This window comes from Drosophila hydei, unplaced genomic scaffold (genome assembly GCF_003285905.1).
Source record: "Drosophila hydei strain 15085-1641.00,03,60 unplaced genomic scaffold, DhydRS2 tig00000243-arrow-arrow-pilon, whole genome shotgun sequence".
Lineage (NCBI taxonomy): Eukaryota > Metazoa > Arthropoda > Insecta > Diptera > Drosophilidae > Drosophila > Drosophila hydei.
Window position 1 is genome coordinate 1,018,472 of NW_022045693.1, and position 18,918 is coordinate 1,037,389.

Consider the following 18,918-nt stretch of genomic DNA (forward strand, 5'->3'; position numbering starts at 1 on the left):
TTTTGGGGTTTTCATTGTGGGCAACGTTTTGAGATGGCGCCAAATGCTCTGAAGATCTGCCTAGACTTTCAAATGTATTCAAATCCTGCCTGCTCACAATTAGAATGCAGTTCATGTCTAGGTCTGAAGACCCTTCGCAACCCTTTTAACACATGTCCCAACCACCACAGAAGAGAAAAAGGACTTAGATCACGGTCGCTGCCTGACCAAGACGTTCATTAGACGCATGATTGATGAGGCTATTTGCATAAGTCTCTGGCTCTAAGGCACGTTCAGGATTAGGTCATGAGAACAAAGTCCAATGTCAATAGACGAGAGTTTCGCTAAAAGCGCTTCAGCCATGATTAGTTATCATCATTACTATTATTATTATTATTATTATTATTATTATACAAGTAGTTGGTTAGTTAAATTCTCTTAAGGCGTATCCAACAGCTGCTCGATTATCCAATCCATGAAGTACTGTGTACTCGTGTAGACTCCAGGTATCTCGGCGCGTGCACAGCCCACTCCATAGGACACCACGCCAATCAGATAGAAGCGCATCTGTCCATCGACCACCTCGGATGTCATTAGAGGTCCCCCGGAATCACCTTGACAGGTATCCTTACCGCCACCCAAGTGGCCCGCACAAAGCACTGCCTCGTCAAATTGTTCCTGCGCCAGATAACGACCCACTTTCGCATACTTCTCGCGACACTCCTGATTTGTGAGCACGGGTATCATCAATTGCATTAGGACTTCAGCGGACTGGCCACCCTCCTGTGTCTTGCCCCAGCCGACGACAAAGGGATTCGTTTGCACATAGGACTTGGAGCGCAGAGCTGGGCTGCTGGGCATACAGATAGGCAATATCGTATCCGTAAACTCTACGTTTCGCTCCAAGTAGATTAACGCGATATCTCCACGTTGAATGCGCCTAATATACTGCGGATAGCTCACTTTCTGTCAATGGAGAAAAGCAAAAGAAAGTGTAAGAAAATCTGCAAATTAACATGTTCGACTTTAGTTCTCTAGATAACTCGATACGTAGATAGAAGATTCTGAGCAACCCTTTAGCTCTCAGAGTCTTGTATTTGTATATTTATACCTACCCTAGCAATTTTGATGTCCACATGACGCGCCTCCGTGTCCGTTCGCAAATCATGCTCGCCCAAACGCACAAATGTTCTAAACGGAAAAATGTTTTCAATTTGAGAATTTCTTTCGAACAATTCGATCCACTTACAAATCTTCTCGAATGCAATGGGCTGCTGTGACCACATGTCTGGCTGTGATTAAGGAGCCGCCACACTTGAATGGCCTCGAGGAGCCATCGTCGTAGCCAAGCAGAGCGATCCAGGGCCATGAGCCCTGCTTGGCCGGCTCGCCGCCGACAACCTTCTTGAAGGCCGATGCCTTGGGTGTTGAGCCGCAGCCCTCCGCCACGGTGGGCAGACGACGTGGCACCTCATTCAAATTGACGGGCGGCCGGGATGTTGTTGGAGAGGGCACCGTCTGGCCAGTGGGACAGCAGACCTGGGTCCCAACACTACCGCATACCAAATTCGAGGCCCGCAATTGATTGGCAAAATCGGCATCGCTTTGCCTAGCCCTAAGCTCGTTGAGAACGGGCTCACAGCTTCTGATTTCTACAAATAAATTAACGATATGTAGAAGAAAGCCTTTTTAATTTTGATCTCGCTACACTGAGTACTCACCAACACATTCACCAACCTTGCCAGGTGGAAAGCGACAAGTGGGTCCACGCGGCTCAATAAGCGAACCAGATGTAGCTGGCGTAGTGGTTGTCCTTATTGTCGTCGGACGTGGAGTTGTTGTTGTTGTTCGGGTCACGGGAAACAGGAAGGGATTGTTATCCGGTGCAGGCGTTGTCGTTGACAACTGTATCTGCACAAACTCATCCTCTGTGGGCGTGAAAAAATCCACAGGTGGTTCTGTAACCGGGTTAGTAATTGGCCGAGTGCAGCACACCTACATCGAAAGCAAATGGCAAATAGCAAATAGCAGATAGGAGTTTAAGCATATGGAATTCGGAAAAACGGAAGAAAGATCAACTCTACCAATGGATCGCCATTAACGCTGCGTGTGCCACAGCTGCGCTGCAGTCGAAAAATATAATTCTCGGCAGTGTTTCTATCGGTCTGCTGGAAGACATTCACCACCTGGGGACAATAACTAAGCGCCACACATCTACCATAATAGTTCTCGGGCGTTATGCAGTTTTGTCGAACTAAAAATGGACCAAAAAGCGAGACACAGATTAGAGACTTGATATGGTAAGCATTAAAATTGAATGTGAATGATATATCTAAATACATATATATATATATTAAAGATAGTCATTTGTTTGAACTTAATTTCCATACTAAATGAACTCCGTGAATAGGATTTGCATATATATGGAATACATCATCAAAGTACTTCAAGCAATCGAACGTTGAGAAATCTCGTTTTATTTTTGAGTTATGATTGTTATGACAGCGAGTTACGGAATTCATTTATAGCTGAGAGATTAGCTTACATACAAACAGTTAGTTAAATGCATACAAGAAGATCAGTGAGGGTGATCAATCTAGAATGATTGATCTCGATGATTAATGTATGTATATATATCTATATCTATGTGGTACTTTATGGGCTCGTGACATACTTCTGAAAAAAAAAACACTACTTTAATGCAATCTTATAGAGATGTGCTTGAAATACTTAAAATTCTTTAAACTCTCTCTTTGCTGCCATTAGGCATCCGGTAAAACGTGCTCGCAATGCCTAAACACATCTGCATAATTGCCAAAAATTTCAAAATAAATAATAATAAAAGCTGTAAGGAAACGGCGACTGGCATACAGCGGCGCTCAGCTGACCTTGGAGCTAGCTTGCAATGACAGTGACAGTGACACTGACTGGTTTACGGACTGAACCTGAAGCGTAATACCAAAAAAAAAAGCATTTATAATACATTTTAGTATATATATATATAAATTTATATATATATATATCAATTTATATATCTGTAGAGCTAATTTCGAACAAGTCTCAATTAAAAATAATTTATTTTACGCCGAAATATAACAGCGAAAACAAAAGACTTAGGCAACGAACTTGACAAAACATTGTTATTCGATAGTAATCAGTGAGAAAGGAATATGAAATGAATCTTTTTAAATATTATTTAGCATATTATTATTAGCATACTTAAAAAAATATTATATTTACATACAGACATAGCTACCTTAAATTTGAATGAGTTTCAATTGAAATACAAATATATAAAAAAACATTTAGTGCAGAAATTTGACAAAACAAACAGTGCTAAATGAAGCGTAGAATATAGCCTTAAAAATATATAATTTTTACATAAATAAAATGGAGCTAAGTTTATATCGAACCAGTTTCAAGCAAAAGCAGATTTTGTGCGCAGAAATCGAGCAGCAAAAACAAAAGCCGAACTTTGTCACTTAAGCAACTCAAAATTGTAATTCCCTTAAAATCAATAAATATATATATATAAATAAATTTATTATTTTATAGTTGCGTCGCTGTTAATGGAACGGGTTTAGCCTCGCAATCATAAACAACTTGTTAATTTTGTTTTTGTTTAGTTAGTATTAGAAGTTTCTCTGCTTAAGGTTAAGTGGAAATGTGAGAGCGAGATTCTGTACCTTGTCGGCGATTGAACTGGGCGGGCGTGGGCGTGGCCAGGCAGCCAAGCATTAACACAATACACAGCACTAGCTTCATTTTGTCGCAGCTTTATAGATTGATAGCTAGATATTATCTATAGAAAATCGTATCCAATTTCGCGTTGCGCACTCGCGACGTGCACGACTCGACGTACGTTATCAGACTGAGACTGAGCGTGTCTTTCGGACCGGCTGCCAAGCTTCTTTATAGTTATTATTATTATACTGGCGTTTTTTTCTGACTCGAATTTGGTTTTGGACAACGCGTTTGCGTGCGCGGTCAGCGATCAACGATTCGGCGTTCGAAAGCCGAGCTGGGTTTTTATATATGCAGCGAGCGCGTTTTTGTTCTCAATGGCAGAGCATCGAGAGCGCTAATCTCATCGACTATGTAGTATATCAATTAAAAATCTCAGCACTAAAAAAATCACCAAAATCAACTGTAATTTTATGCAATTTCCCAACTAAATGAGACAGATGACAAATCCTTTGGCTAGAATGCATAAATTGTGAGCCGAACTGAACTGCATTGAATCTGACTATAATAGCTAACTATAATATATACCATAATATCGTGTTCCAGCTGCAATTATATCCTATATGTTCTAATTGCCCATATATACATATATATTTATGAATAATTTGCATAAAATCTAGTGCTAAATGCCATGCACTCTCAATGCAAGTCGCTGAGTATAGCTGAATACAAAATACCCTATATAGTATAGAAATTATAATAACTGTTGGTACCAGGGTAATCAAAGTAATTATTAAGAAAACAGGTTCAAGTTGACCGACTAGTTAGATACCCTGTTGGCAGATACATACCACATAACAATAAAAGTCTGAAAAGTTTTCAAGACTCATTCAAAACCTACTAATGTTCTTCACTATGTTTATCGATATTTATCGATTTCTTTAATATTGATTCAATTAATAATTTTGTAATTTGTTTAATTTAAAACAATATTCAATTCTGCATGCATATATACCTGGATGTTATCGATCTGATAGTTATCGATATAATACATATAAATATTATTATATAATTAACACTGCTGATCTTCAACGGTTGCCGTAGTGTGATTAAAATTTGTCATCGATATTTATTTTGCAATATGGAAAGTTTTTAATACAGATTTGAGTTAAGATTTATGTAAGCTGCAAGTCTCTAAGACTTCCAGAATAGTCCCATAAAAGTGCTTGAAGAACAACTATATAAATAACGCGAATTCAAATATGACATGCGAATAGTTATTTATATAAGCTCTGTGAGAATAGCTATATAATTAAACAATTGGTGCTAGTCGCCGAGATATTTTTATATGTACTGACAAAGCGAAGAGAGTGTAGAGATATAATCTGAAGTCTTTATAGGTAGAAAGTCGTCGAACTATACTTTGAGAGCTAACATTTTATTTTTATATTTTATATTTTACTTTACATTTTCTATTGATCTTTCGCCTTTTAAAAGCGGGAATCACAAAGTTTTGAAGTTGTTGAGTTCCTTTATAGATGTATCTATAAACAATGTGGAACGGGTATTTGCAGTCTGCCAAGCCTCATTGCAGCTGATCACAAATAATACAATGCTATCTATGGATGGGTATCTCTGTTAGGGTATACAATTAGACTTATGCTTTATAGATATTTGCTGAAAATATGTGATGGACGTGTGAAGAGACAGAGAGAGAAAGAGAGAACGAGAAGAAAGAGAATGTTGTCAACTAGGCGTCTATTTGGCGTTTGGCGTTTGGCGTTTGTCATTGTCGAGTTTTAGGAATTGAAAGTGAGTCAAAGCGAGGTTTGCTTAGCACATAAATGCTTGATCAGTACTGGATCAATGTTTTAATTGCAATTGATTAGCTAAATTATTTAAACGGATTTAGCCTAAGTCGCCTAATGAAGCTGTTAGCTGACAGACTAATTGTTAACTGTCAGTTCGTGCAGAATTTATTAAGTAAAAACTATTTATTAATCAATAGACGAAGCATCGCCAGCTAGTTTTCATCCCCGAGATCTCTGATCGACGAGCGACAAGCGACGATCGACGATGATAAGAACTGAGATATTTTTGTATGCATTCGTTGTGTGAAGCACAGGCGGATTAAGAGAGCGAGATTACGATTTAGTTTGCGACTTGCATTGCATCTAACCGATGACATAGTCACTGCACTGAGAGAAATTTTCAATGTTGACGAGCGCAAGGCAGAGGAAATTTAAGAGATTACACAATTTCAGATGTGCATAAAAAAACAATTCTTAACACAAGTTTACAGAGTTAATCAATTTCTGTTATATATATTTGATTATTATTTGATTAATAGTTAATATTATTTAGCTTGCTTAGAATTATAGTTTAATTAGAAAATCTTTTTATATGACTAGTTTAATGGCATCAATATGATATATATATATATATATATATATATATATATATGAATATGATTCATTTTTGTTTACGTTTATGTTAAGAATAAAATATAATCAAAATAAAAATAGCATAAATTTTATACTAACCATACTCGATGATTCTCGCAGTGTTGTTGCGTGCATTGGACTGGAATCTGCTCGGAATGCCGAGCAGTCGTAAGCCAATTGTTATGCATAGAATGCAATCGGTTATCATAGAACATCATATTATATATAGGCTCAATGTCGATGAGTAAGTCGAAGCTGAAGTTGAATTTTTGTAGAATGTCGCAATGGTGCCAGAAGGTGGGAAATTCAGATAGCAACTCCTGCTGACCAGTTCCGGCTTGAACATAGTTTATGTGACATAAGAAATCCAACTCAACTGCATAATTGGACAAGCTCTCTTTAGACTTTTCTTGGCTTTTTGGCTTGTAACACTTAGTTCAAGCTGAAATAGAGAGAGAGGGGAGGAGAAAACACACACGCAACATGCCGTTATATTTATAAACTCACAAATCAAGCTCATCTTCATGAGTATTGCATTCTGGAAATACCCAATTTGTAATGCTCGCATGTTTATTAATGTAAGTTTAGTTTTAATACGGAAAGGAAATTAAGAAAAATAAATCAATTTCGTTTATTTCAGGTACTTTTTTGAAGTGTTGTGTGGAAGTAATTGCAGTGTAAAGATTTTCTATATATAGAATACATCAAAAAATAGGGAAAATTGGCATTTGAAATAATTATATATTAAACAAATTGCCCATGTTCTCTATTTAGACTATTTGTGTTATGATGATGACAGATGATATCTGATATGTTTGTCTTTTTTGTTACGAGCAAACATCAAACATCATATCGCACATACTCTGACCATCGCATTAAGAGTCTCCACTAAAGATAAGAGATCGTCCTGCACAGGACACTCGCCTATGCCAGCTGGCAGACCATTCAGTATCGTAGGTTTTTTCTGTTATCTTGAGACTGGTTTAACTCAGCCGCTGCTCATTAGAAATTCATATACGCCGTCATAAAGTATCAGCATATTTATTTAGGTCCCCTATACATCCACATAACTTTGAGATAAGCAGAATGATCGAATAGAATAGATAGCTTTGAAGGCAAGGTATAGAGTTAAGTCTACTGAGATTTATATAGATTCACAGCCAGTCTGATAGGTTCATAGAAAAGCATACTGTATATATAATATATATATTATATATATGTATTGCTTAAGCTATAGTCTTATACAACGAACATGGGAATCTTAAGACTATGTCCAGGCTTCTCTTAAGAGAGTCTGCTCCTGGAGTCTTTTACAAGGATCCTTTTATATTTTTTTTATTAATAAAGTATAATTATGTAAACATTTTTTTAATAAATAACAAAAATAAAAGAAAAGCTTAACAATTACATAAAGCAATACAAAAAATATTCATAGTTAACATATTATAATTTCTATATCTTACACATTACTTGAATATTGATTGATTGATGCTTTCATAAATTTTTATTGTTTCTTTCATTTACTTAAAATATTGGTAATCAAATATTATACGCAGCAGTAACAAATCATCGCCTTCTGCCCCTCGAAGCGCCACCAAGTATTTGCTGTATCCAATTCATGTAGCTGCTGGTTCTCGTGTAGACGCCGGGGAAACCGGGCTTGGCGCACTCGTAGCCAAAGGAAACAATGCCCAGCAAGTAGTAGCGATAGATGCTGCCATCCAGCTAAGATAATAAAAACATATATATATATATATATTATATAGCATATAGCGTGATCATAAAGTTAAGAGCTGTGTGAGTGAAAAGATATGATTGTTTGGCTTTTGGAATTTGGCTGTCGTGTGAGTTCTCCCCGCAAGATGGCAACAAACTCAATCACCTTGGGGGATTCGTGGCTGATTTGGTGGCTCAATCAAGATCAAAACAAAAATATAAAACTGGTTCATTGATGAGTCAGCCTGAGCACTGTGTAACTGACCTGCGGCAGCATTAATGGTCCACCGGAATCCCCCTGACAGGCATCGACAGTGGAGCTGCCAGCGCAAATTAGCTGCAAGAGAGAGAAGAGATCGGAATGATGAGCAGGATCTATATGAAGTATAGAAGGGACCCTATCAGTTGGGTATATATGGGTGGAACAGAATTGAAATAGCTAACTAAATTAAGTATATTATAGCATCGATTGCCCTCTGCAAGGGCATTAAAAACTTTCATTTTGACGGCATTCCCCATTCAATGTGGTTTACCTTGTCGCTGAACTGAACAAACTGAAAGACAGATTTGTAGCTCTGCTCACAGGTCCGCCGTGATATGATCGGCACCTGGGCATCTCGCAGCACATAGGAGGCGGCGCCCTGATGCTTCGTTGCCCCATAGCCGGCCACAAACGGATTCATGCCCACGAACTGATCCTCAAGCAGAAACCGGCTTGAGTCTGGCAGACAAATGGGCCGAATGTCAGCTGGAAAAATTAAAAGAAATATTTTAAAAGTGAAGAAAAATAAAAAAAGTTAAACACGACTAGAAATGACTATACACGACTATATATATATGATAAATATAAGGTATAAAATATAAAATCGTTCTCATTAAAGAAAGGCAGTAAGAGCGAAGAGAGTCACAGAAAAAAATACAAACAGATAAAATGAGAGTCAGGCAGACAGATAGATGAACAAACACAGCACAAAGCCTATAGACTCTAATATGTTAATTAAACAGCGCATACTATAAGCTGCCGAGGTCATTGTGCCACTCATGCGGTCACCACTCAACGCTAGATGGCGCCACAATCTTCAGAATGGAATTGAACGAATTATAAGAAAGAAATTATAAGACTTTTGCTGAGGTGAAGGATTTTCGGAGAGGGTGAAAGAGCTATAAAATGCTTTACCACTTTTCGCCGCTACTTACCGTTAGATGGCGCCTCGCCATTCAGCTCTATCAAGGCAATATCATTCGCAATGGCAGACAAATCGAATTGCGGATGCAGCACAGTGCGTCGGATGCGGTAATCGACCACACCCGGCTCATTTGTGTTGGACAGATCGCGTGCACCCAGACGAACCAGCGTCAGCATGGAGTTGATGCAATGTGCCGAGGTCACAACAAACTGTGAACTGATCAAACTGCCGGCGCACAGAAAATCCAAGGTATTGCGATTGCTATCCTTAAAGTAGCCCAAGGCAGCCATCCAAGGATAGGCACCTGGTCGACGAGAAAATTAGCTATGAGGGAATAAGTTAGTTGAGCTATTGCTTACCTTTGCGAACGGGCAGGCCACCAACGACACGATTTGTGGTAGCGCCACCTATGCCACAGCCGTTAGAGCTGCTCGCGCCACCTGGCTGCGAGGGGAAGACAGGCAAAGGCACAGTAGTCGTAGCTGGTGCAGTGTTGGGCACTGGAGTCGGACGCAACACACTACCTTGATTGACAGGGGGCGTGGGCTGAAAGACACTAATAGGCGGAGGCGAAGCCGTGGTCGGGCCACTCAGCGAGGAGAAAGAGAAACCGGCAGATGGCAAAAACTGCTTGGGATGACGACTGACAAGGGGCGCACGAGTCGTGGCACAACAAACCTGCAAAAGCAGCCTTAGCTCTTTAGTAGCCGTCGAAGAGATGGACTCTGTGGAGGAGGATTTACCAAAAAGCTGGCGCCATCAAACCCGCAAATAGACTGTCCGAGAAACGTCTGAAATTCCTGATCGGCTGTGCCTGTTTGATACTCCTGGACGAGATGAGAGCAGCTAGTGAGAGGGACGCAGCTGCCAGAGCGAGCGCGTGCATCGTAACAGCTCTCTGGAACCTGGAGCTGAGCTAAAACGAATATCAGATGGAGCTCATGGTACAATTTTGGATTTGGGTTGGGTGCAAGTGCAGCGATTGGTTTGGAATATAATTTTTTTTATTGCGCAAACAACTACAACTAGGGGAGGGGAGGGGAGGAGGCTCGGGGTTCTAGGCTCGATTGTGTAACTAGTGGAATTTGATGCGTCGACGACGACGATGTCGACTCGGATTAAGCGGCATAAAGACCATCATATCCGAACCCATAGGCATAGTCGAAGCCAACTGCTGCTGTTGTCGAGGGTCGATGCAGGGACAATTGGGCAACGGTGGCATTCCGCCAGGCAGGCACACGAGAGGCGCAGAAGGACAAGTCGTTGCGGGCAATGTGGTTTCAGCTGTGGTTGTTGTGGTCACGCCCGCTGTGGTTGTTGTGGTGCTGCTCGTAGTGGTGGAGGTGGTGCTGGTGCTGCTGCTGCTGGTGGAGCTGGTTGTGGTTGTCGTTGTAATTGGAGGCAAAGGCGGCGTTGGCTGATACGTTGGATACACTGCATTGGACGTGGATGTGGGCGTTAATGGCACTTGAACTGGCGGCACTGGCAACGGGTAGACCGTATAATAACCTGTGGGATACGCCGGACACCAGCCCTTGATGCTGGCCAAATAGGAGAGAAATGGCCAAAAGTAGACCTTCACACAGAACTCGTCCAGCAGCATGGCCCAAGGATGCAATGCGATTCGGGTCGATTCGATTCGTGCAGCTGCCCCAAGTGCTAACAGCCAACTGCTCCAAAGCTGGCCAAAAGTCAATTTTTCAGGCCAACAACTGAATCCATTTAAATTGCATTGCAACAAATTATTTCAAATTTCATTTAATTCAAACGTTTTGTGGACTTTTCGCTTGACTTTTTACAGAACGGAAGCGCAGCACACAGGGCCGGTTCAATGGTTGGCCAAAGGTTCGGGCCACGCACGAAAGCCCAATTGAAAATTTCAGTAGTCCAAAGTGAATCGATCAGACTATGAATAAGCTAATATATACAAAAGACTTTCGAGCTCTCAGTTTTGCTGCCTGAACCGAGCCTGTACAGATTTTCCTGCATGCAGCCGATGTCACTGCCTCACACTTCACCCCTCCCCTTGCCCCGTTGCCCACTTCCCCCACACCACCCACTTCTGCCATGCTTTGTTAACTTTTTGGTAGCAGAAAATTAAAATAACTGGGCCACTGGCGCTTGACATCCGATTAGGTCGGCAGCTATGAGCGATCATGTTAACTGCTGTTTACATGACACAAATTTCCGAACAAAATAAATTCGGGGCGTTATTAAATTAAGGCACAGATTTGTTTATGCATTTGTCACGATCGCAATCGCAAATATTTAAATCACTTCCAAAAAAAACAAAAACAGAAGAAACTTACAGTTCACCAAGTCGAACAGCCAGACAAGACATATCCCAACTACTGTGCGCCAGCTATATAGTTTATATAGTTTTCCCATCGCTCTTGACTTCGACACGTTCCCCTTTAAGCGAACTACAGAAATGCACTGAACTGTGGGCGCTGGGACGACTCCGAACTTAAAAGAGAAATGGAAATCAAAATAAATAAAAAAAGTTCAACAATTATTTCGATTTATGACGGTTTAATTGATGCAATTTTCGAAATTAAATCTAATCATTTGATTAAAATTCGACAACAATAAAAAAATATGTGTGATGATAGTTCAGTTGAACTTGAAAAGGTAAAGCACCTGTTGAACTCCCATCAAGGTCCAACTAACCATATCTAGTTTTATGCATAGAGCATATCAGCTCAGCATTGATGCTTTGATTGACTGATTGATTGATGATGAATGTATGCAAAGGAGCAACTGTGGCCTTTACCAAGGTAAAACAACTCCATTGCATCGCAGAGTGGAGCGTGAACATAAGGAATTAAGTTTGCTTGCTATAAGAGAATATACATAGCTGCAATTACGCATATGTAGGTGTAAGAGCGTTCTCATGCATGCACATGTATGTGTATAAATGTACATACATACGTACGTAACTGTTTATGCTCATTCATTCACTCACACAATATACACATGCAGCTCTGCTCACTCTTCCTCCTGCTCTGCTCTTACTATCTCCTGCTCTGCCTACTCCCCTTGCCTTGCTTACTCCTCCTACACCTAATTCTCCTCTTGATCTGCCTACTCCTTCTGCTCTGCCTACTCCTCCTGCTCTGCCTACTCCTCTTGCTCTGCCTACTCCTCTTGCTCTGCCTACTCCTCCTGCTCTGCCTATTCCTCCTGCTCTGCCTACTCCTCCTGCTCTGCCTACTCCTCCTGCTCTGCCTACCCCTCTTAATCCTCTAACAGCTGCTCCTATTCCGGGTCTCGCAACGCTTACTCCTCCTGCTCTGCCAACTCCTCCAGATTCACCAACTCCTCCTCTTCCTCAGTACTCCAACACTACCGATCTCAGCATGAAAACCTGTCAGCCTACTTGAATTTTTGAGAATCGCAGAGGAGAGCATCATCAATTTAGGTAAACAAAATTACAGAGTACATACGTACATACGTACATACGTACGTACATACATACATACATACATACATACATACATACATACAACATACATACATACATACATACATACATACATACATACATACATACATACATACATACATACATACATACATACATACATACATACATACATACATACATACATACATACATACATAGATACATACATACATACATACATACATACATACATACATACATACATACATACATACATACATACATACATACATACATACATATAATACATACAATATTTATATACATACATCACATACTTTCACACTTGCATACATACACATTTCTATACATAATTTTCTTTACACTACACTTGAAAAAAAACATATCAGCCTGAAAACATTCTCGACCTACTTGAATTTGTGAGAATCGCCGAGTAGAGCACTAACTAAATAACATAATACTTTACATTTACATGCCATGCATTGGCGATGAGACGATGTTTACTCTAGCACAACATCTCCACAGCACCAAGTGATATGATGCATTTATATATACACATATATACCTTTATATGTTTACATATAGACATGCATATATGCAGAGGAATAATTTATAAAACATATATGTTCGGATGCGCTTATTTATTGAGTTTTTGGCTTTTCAGTTAGGCACAGTTAGGCTAAAATATTTAGTTAACATTGAGAGAGACGAAACGGAAAAAATGCTCTAAATCTAAATGCCGACTACGACTACCTCGTGTACTCGTACATACAACATGCATACATCGAACATCGAACTAAATATATATAGTGGAGTATAGAATATAATTAGCATTTCTCAGTGTTGTCCAGTCGCGGTCCTCGTTGGTCTATTCCCGATGCTTGCAGTCGAGAAATAGTTGCGCCTGCGATTGAACGAAGCGAAAGATTTCGAGCAGCATTTCGTTGGAGGTTTTGCAATTGCCCTGCTGTGGCTCAAAGAAGCCACCCGCACCACCAGCACCTCCCACCGAACGCTTGCCCCAGTCCGGCGAGAATGTCAACTGCGGAACGAGAAGTTTATTACACCAAAATCTCTAAGGATTAAGCTCGACTGAGCCTCACCTGACACTCCACACAGGCCAGCAGGAAGAAGAGCACAGCGGCAATCAGGACTTCACTCTTGCAATTCATCTTGTCTACTATGAGCTATGAACCACTTGCGAGCTGCTTTTATAGCTCTACGATAGACCAACTTGCCACAGACCATTCAATTAACTAAGGACACTTCTAAGGATGCTTTGGCATCAGACAACAGCTGCGGCTCATCATTGCCCAAGCAGCTTTGACGTCATTAAAGAACAAATCAATCGAAGTTGAAATTTAAGATTAAAGTGATATATGAATAATATATATATAATATATAATATATAAATATATCTATAATTTTTTCAGAGCAACAACTGTAAAGATAATTTTATGAATTAATTGTCATAAATTTATTTACATTTAATGTGGGGAAAGTTGATCTACGGCAGCCACATTATTCATTTTGGATTGAGGTTTCGACTATTAAATGAGATACCTTCATAAATATATTCCCTTGAACGAGTATAAGAATTACTGTATCTACTAATATATAACCTGACCGCAACTATAAACCCCCAAAATCTTTATAAAGCTTTCACTTTTCTAACAATTTTGACTATATGAAACAGTAGAATCAGATTCAAAAATCGATCAAGTTTCGATAAAAAAACTCAAACCAAACTAGAACTAGAAAGTTTAACAGCTTTCGACATCAGAGCCTATTACGAATCTAATCTAATCTATAATTAATATATTACAAGTCGAATTTATAAATGAATAAAATTGGAACATTTTGGAAGCATTTGTGATTTTTATGTATTTATTAGAATTGCGCATATATACTTTGTATTAAATATATATAAATATATATATAGTATTATTTAAGAATCGTTAAATTAAACAGTGTAGTAGTAAAACAAAGAATATATATGTATATATAATATAAAAAAACGTTACACACTTTGTATAAAAAAACATAGAGTAGAATTTTATAGAGGTTTACAAAATATTATTGTATTGTGCGTTTTATCAAATTCCTTTCGTTTTATAAATATTTATATAATGCTAAAATTATGACAAGAAACAATTAAAATTGTTCATTTCTCATTTTTATTTTTGTTGTGTATGTGTTTTGTTAATTATAAAAATTGCATTTATTTATTATTTGTTATTTTTTGTTATCAATGCGCTGACTAAATGCAACGAGAACGAGGCACTCAATTTGTTATTAAACACAACACAATCTTTGATTACGCGTAACAAAAATCGAATCATATATATGTATGTATATATATATAGATATATATTATTAGTAAATAACAATACAAATTACAATAACACATTAATGTTTGGCTTAATCGAACAAATTAACACAAACATTCAAAAACTTGGCTTCAATTACAAAATTTCTCACAAAAATTTCTAATCATAAAAAACACTTTGTCCTTAATTGTTGCACATTCGATCAACAAATAATATTACAAAAATATATATATGTGTGAGTGTGTGTGTGTTTGTATATGTTTTATAAATGTTTATATATATATATATGTATGCATGCATGTATTTATGTAAGTATTTCTATGTAAATGTGCTGTGGACTTATTGAGTTTGCTTTGCTTAGCTTTGCATTCGTTTCTTCTTTTTTTTTGAGTTAGTTTAACTGGCGAGTGTGGGCGTAGCATGAGCTTTTAGACAATTCATTTTATGTTCAGGCAGTTAACAAAATGCATTTCGTTGGGTTTTTGCTGTAGCTGGGATTACTTCAATTTACTGGGTCATCGGAATTTCTAAATAGCTCAGTCGACGCGCGTTATTAATTAATTATAAAATTTTGGTGTTATACTCGTTACATTCATATTTCTCCTCCTCTTCTTGATTTGTGGAGAATCGTTTTAATTGCCCAGTTTTACATGAGGCAGCACTTCTTCTTGCCCTTCTTTTTGAAACCCTCCTCAATGTAGGGTCGTTCGGCTATTTGAAATTTGCGCACAATGCGGACCAGCTCATGAAACGCCTGATCCACATTCACTCGCAGCTTGGCACTGCATTCAATATAGGGTATCATTAGATTTCTGCTGGTATTTTGTGCCTCCTCCAGCGAGACGTGACGCTGATGTTCCAAATCGCATTTGTTGCCCACCATCAACATGGGAAACTCATCACGATCCTTGACACGCAAGATTTGACGCTGAAATTTGGGTATTTCATCGAAGCTGGAATGATCATTCAACGAGAACACGAGCAGGAAACCCTCGCCGGAACGCATATACTGTTCACGCATTGCACTAAATTCCTCCTGACCAGCTGTATCCAGAACTGTTGTATTAGATAAGCATTAATATCCCGATATAAACATATATATATATATATACGATTCCACTCACTATCCAATTTGGCGGGCACATCATCAATGACACATTGCTTCGTATAGGAGTCCTCGATGGTTGGATCATAGTCTGTCACGAAATAGCTCTGTAAAGTAAGTTAAATTAAATAGATTAATTAATCGTTAATAGATTATGAATGAATAATATAAATATATTATATATTTATACGATATGAAGAGTTATACTTCTAATAAATCATTTTGTTTTGTGAATTAGTTAATAGTTATATATAATAAATTAGAACGTACTCGCTACTGACCGACTATAAGATACCCTAAAAGTGCTAGGTCGATCTGGCTGTTGACATTGATCTTAAGTATATATTAATAGACAGATATATTTAAATAAAAATGTATTTACTTTTTCTTTAATTTTTTCATTTTTTTATTTAATTTCATATAATAATATAATTAGTTCATATTTATAATTAATTCATATTCTAACCACTGTGCAGTGAATAAAACCTTTTGTTGAAGCACTTTTTGATTTGTTTACACACGGTTTAATGCGCTACTTCAGTTGATGAAAATCTTGGCATACATAAAAACAAATGTTTATGTGTGTGTGTGAGTGTGCATATGGTACATATATATACTACTCGTATATATGTGAATAGCTGTGGCATGGGCAGATGAGGATGACGCAAATAACTAAAAATAAATATTGCTAGGCGCATTGCCACATTTTGTGAATGGTGCGACGGACGAAATAAGAATGAGACCGTGGTCGTGACCATGACGAACACCCCGTTAGATTGACCTCAGCTCCACACACTCTACACACACCCATATCTATACACATGCACATTTATATGGATATATACCAGTCACAATATCCATTTAGGCCGCTCAACTGGGCAACGCCCTTAAAACATGCCGATTTTCCATTTTGTTTCCATTTTTCTTTGAAAATACATTTCAACTTGAGTTCGCTGCGCTGATCTATGCTTAAAACTATGTAGCACACACGCACATATATGTATATATATCGCCAAACAAAGTAAGTCGCTTGTTGCTTTTGCCAAAACAAGGGTTCAGCCCACTTGTTACGTTACGCCGCGCCCCTCTCCTGACGTGTTGTCGGATTTAGTGATGCGCTACGCTATATATCACTGTCATAGCGACTTCAAGATCACGTTTTTACATCAATGCGCAACACTGTTGGTTTTGCTTATACAGCAGCATAGACGACGACGACGTCACCAGATCTTTTCCGTGCGCCTCACCTGTATGAATTGTATCGTTATGGCTGATTTTCCAACGCCGCCGCCACCAACGACCACCAATTTGTACGTTTGCATTTGCATTTTTGTGCGGTGCGACGTTCAATTTTCTGTTTTCTTTTATTGTTATACCGTCCGCGAAAAAAATTCAACTAGAAATACAAGAGACCATCGACATAGTCGATTACCATCACACATCAACATATCGCCCACGGTTTCATGTTGACTAGTCGATACCGCAACAGATGTTTGCAATGCCGCTCTACCAAGTGATATCGCAATCAAATTAATTTTATCATATATTCAACAAATTGTAATTACGCCTACCACAAATAGCAACAATTCATATAAATACTTATAAATATATTACCAAGCTATGTTTAGACAGAAAATTAAATAGGTAAAGTAATAAACCGCGAAGAATATTCAAAACGATGACATAATCGATAGAATTCAACATGAAAGCTATTCGATAGCCCGCGGTTAACACAATAATTACGATTAATATCGAAATCAAATTTAAAGTATTTTTTGCATCCATTCAACAAGTTGTATTATACTAAAGGTTTTATTGGATATACAAAAAATGGAAATGTTTAATGTTAATGAGACTCAGCAGCCACGCACAGACGTGCCAAAAGGCTAGTCAACTGCAGCAGCGAATTACAACCATCGACAATCTTCATATGCGTGATACCAATTTCTCTTATGAAGTTCAACTTCAACTGTTCGTCAACATTCAACCGCTTGCACACGCGAAATATATTACCAATAATATCCTCCGGTGCATAGCCGAGGCGCCACAATTTGGCTAAGATCTTGTACGCCTTATGTATATCATTGCCGGCACAATGTTGCAACATATCCTGCAACAACATGGGATGCGGCTCATCACAAACTTTGAAAACATTTGCGCCCGTTATATCACCAAATCCTTGAGCCGTGGATTGCAAATTATTAAGACCTTGTCTCATATCGCCCTGCGCCGTGAAGACAATCGCCTCCAATCCATCCTCATCGTATTTGAGCTGCTCCAGTTGACACACCTCGATAAGCTTAGCCAACACCTGGGCATCGGATAGTTTGCTAAAACGCAGCATCGCGCAACGGGACTGAATTGGTTCAATTATTTTCTCACTCGTATTGCAAGCGAGCGCAAAACGCGTTGTATTACTGTAAATTTCCATGGTACGTCGCAGCGATTGCTGTGCTCCCTCAGTCATGCTGTCCGCCTCATCGAGGATGACTATCTTATGGCGACCACGTGGAAGGGTGACCTTTTGTTGGGCAAACATCTTAATTTTATTGCGCACCACATCGATTCCACGTTCATTCGATGCATTTAACTCAAGCACCGCATCCTTATAGCTGTCGCCCAGTAGGATGCGGGCCAAGCACTGTATAGTTGTCGTCTTACCCACTCCAGGTGGTCCCTGTAATACATTTGACTTAAGTGTATATGTCTTTACTAAAATTTACAAATAAATTACTGCAATTATAATATTTGGCGAATTGCCTTGGGTAGAGAAGACGGATAAACGGGCGACCGTATCTTCATTGCCTACAATTTCATCGAACTTAACAGGCCGATACTTTTCGATCCAAGGCAAATTATTGCGCTTGTCCACAACCGCAATTGCTGTTTCCTCTGGCATTTTTATTGTACTTAATTAAATTACAATTTTTAACTCCAAGCGAGATTGCAAACATAAAACGCGGGATTCGATAAATATTTTGACATTATTTAGCACATATCGGGTTGATATTAGTTGTATAGCAGTCAGCAAACTATTGAAATAGCA

At 38.7% G+C, this 18,918-nt stretch overlaps 5 protein-coding genes across 7 annotated transcripts; all 5 read right to left on the minus strand.

Moving 5' to 3' along the window:
• Nucleotides 1-404: 404 nt before the first annotated feature.
• LOC111596016 (venom serine protease Bi-VSP) lies at nucleotides 405-3,967 on the minus strand. The gene is made up of 6 exons (XM_023310040.2): nucleotides 3,666-3,967; nucleotides 2,064-2,233; nucleotides 1,701-1,974; nucleotides 1,229-1,631; nucleotides 1,095-1,170; nucleotides 405-945 (listed from the first exon to the last, which is right to left on the minus strand). Exons 1-6 carry the CDS (start codon nucleotides 3,742-3,744, stop codon nucleotides 418-420), a joined length of 1,530 nt encoding a protein of 509 aa, XP_023165808.1. The 5' UTR covers nucleotides 3,745-3,967; the 3' UTR covers nucleotides 405-417.
• A 3,637-nt stretch (nucleotides 3,968-7,604) lies between these two features.
• On the minus strand, nucleotides 7,605-12,849 carry LOC111596014 (proclotting enzyme). Of its 2 annotated transcripts, XM_023310035.2 has the most exons (8): nucleotides 12,746-12,849; nucleotides 11,320-11,476; nucleotides 9,754-9,926; nucleotides 9,370-9,688; nucleotides 9,021-9,314; nucleotides 8,357-8,571; nucleotides 8,089-8,160; nucleotides 7,605-7,832 (listed from the first exon to the last, which is right to left on the minus strand). In XM_023310035.2, the coding sequence occupies exons 1-8, from the start codon at nucleotides 12,776-12,778 to the stop codon at nucleotides 7,674-7,676; spliced, it is 1,422 nt and encodes a 473-aa protein (XP_023165803.2). In that variant the 5' UTR covers nucleotides 12,779-12,849; the 3' UTR covers nucleotides 7,605-7,673. The 2 variants fall into 2 exon arrangements, with proteins under 2 accessions (XP_023165803.2, XP_023165802.2); XM_023310034.2 differs by lacking the exons at nucleotides 11,320-11,476; nucleotides 12,746-12,849 and adding an exon at nucleotides 10,102-10,613 and having other exon boundaries at nucleotides 9,754-9,916.
• A 219-nt stretch (nucleotides 12,850-13,068) lies between these two features.
• LOC111596018 (adipokinetic hormone) lies at nucleotides 13,069-13,609 on the minus strand. Its single transcript, XM_023310043.2, has 2 exons — nucleotides 13,541-13,609; nucleotides 13,069-13,479 (listed from the first exon to the last, which is right to left on the minus strand). Exons 1-2 carry the CDS (start codon nucleotides 13,607-13,609, stop codon nucleotides 13,306-13,308), a joined length of 243 nt encoding a protein of 80 aa, XP_023165811.1. The 3' UTR covers nucleotides 13,069-13,305.
• A 1,537-nt stretch (nucleotides 13,610-15,146) lies between these two features.
• Nucleotides 15,147-17,313, minus strand: LOC111596012 (ras-like protein 2). 2 transcript variants are annotated; one of them, XM_023310032.2, is made up of 3 exons: nucleotides 17,120-17,313; nucleotides 15,892-15,979; nucleotides 15,147-15,823 (listed from the first exon to the last, which is right to left on the minus strand). In XM_023310032.2, exons 1-3 carry the CDS (start codon nucleotides 17,198-17,200, stop codon nucleotides 15,414-15,416), a joined length of 579 nt encoding a protein of 192 aa, XP_023165800.1. In that variant the 5' UTR covers nucleotides 17,201-17,313; the 3' UTR covers nucleotides 15,147-15,413. The 2 variants fall into 2 exon arrangements, with proteins under 2 accessions (XP_023165800.1, XP_023165801.1); XM_023310033.2 differs by lacking the exon at nucleotides 17,120-17,313 and adding an exon at nucleotides 16,718-17,017.
• Nucleotides 17,314-17,656: 343 nt separating this feature from the next.
• On the minus strand, nucleotides 17,657-18,877 carry LOC111596037 (replication factor C subunit 2). Its single transcript, XM_023310073.2, has 2 exons — nucleotides 18,607-18,877; nucleotides 17,657-18,549 (listed from the first exon to the last, which is right to left on the minus strand). The coding sequence occupies exons 1-2, from the start codon at nucleotides 18,769-18,771 to the stop codon at nucleotides 17,719-17,721; spliced, it is 996 nt and encodes a 331-aa protein (XP_023165841.1). The 5' UTR covers nucleotides 18,772-18,877; the 3' UTR covers nucleotides 17,657-17,718.
• Nucleotides 18,878-18,918: the final 41 nt, after the last annotated feature.

Bases quoted from the DNA above. Each gene is read 5' to 3' on its own strand.
- LOC111596016 (XM_023310040.2), bottom strand. From the start codon at position 3,744: ATGAAGCTAGTGCTGTGTATTGTGTTAATGCTTGGCTGCCTGGCCACG. The intron at 1,975-2,063 runs GTAGAGTTGATC...CTTTCGATGTAG, and splicing joins GCGTTAATGGCGATCCATTG to GTGTGCTGCACTCGGCCAAT. The intron at 1,632-1,700 runs GTGAGTACTCAG...ATTTATTTGTAG, and splicing joins CAAGGTTGGTGAATGTGTTG to AAATCAGAAGCTGTGAGCCC.
- LOC111596014 (XM_023310034.2), bottom strand. From the start codon at position 10,613: ATGCTGCTGGACGAGTTCTGTGTGAAGGTCTACTTTTGGCCATTTCTC. The intron at 9,917-10,101 runs CATCAAATTCCA...AGCTCAGCTCCA, and splicing joins CGACATCGTCGTCGTCGACG to GGTTCCAGAGAGCTGTTACG. The intron at 9,315-9,369 runs GTAAGCAATAGC...CTCGTCGACCAG, and splicing joins TGGCCTGCCCGTTCGCAAAG to GTGCCTATCCTTGGATGGCT.
- LOC111596018 (XM_023310043.2), bottom strand. From the start codon at position 13,609: ATGAATTGCAAGAGTGAAGTCCTGATTGCCGCTGTGCTCTTCTTCCTG. The intron at 13,480-13,540 runs GTGAGGCTCAGT...CTCGTTCCGCAG, and splicing joins TGGCCTGTGTGGAGTGTCAG to TTGACATTCTCGCCGGACTG.
- LOC111596012 (XM_023310032.2), bottom strand. From the start codon at position 17,200: ATGCAAATGCAAACGTACAAATTGGTGGTCGTTGGTGGCGGCGGCGTT. The intron at 15,980-17,119 runs GTGAGGCGCACG...CTTACTTTACAG, and splicing joins TAACGATACAATTCATACAG to AGCTATTTCGTGACAGACTA. The intron at 15,824-15,891 runs GTGAGTGGAATC...CTAATACAACAG, and splicing joins TGTGCCCGCCAAATTGGATA to TTCTGGATACAGCTGGTCAG.
- LOC111596037 (XM_023310073.2), bottom strand. From the start codon at position 18,771: ATGCCAGAGGAAACAGCAATTGCGGTTGTGGACAAGCGCAATAATTTG. The intron at 18,550-18,606 runs GTAATTTATTTG...AATGTATTACAG, and splicing joins CGCCAAATATTATAATTGCA to GGACCACCTGGAGTGGGTAA.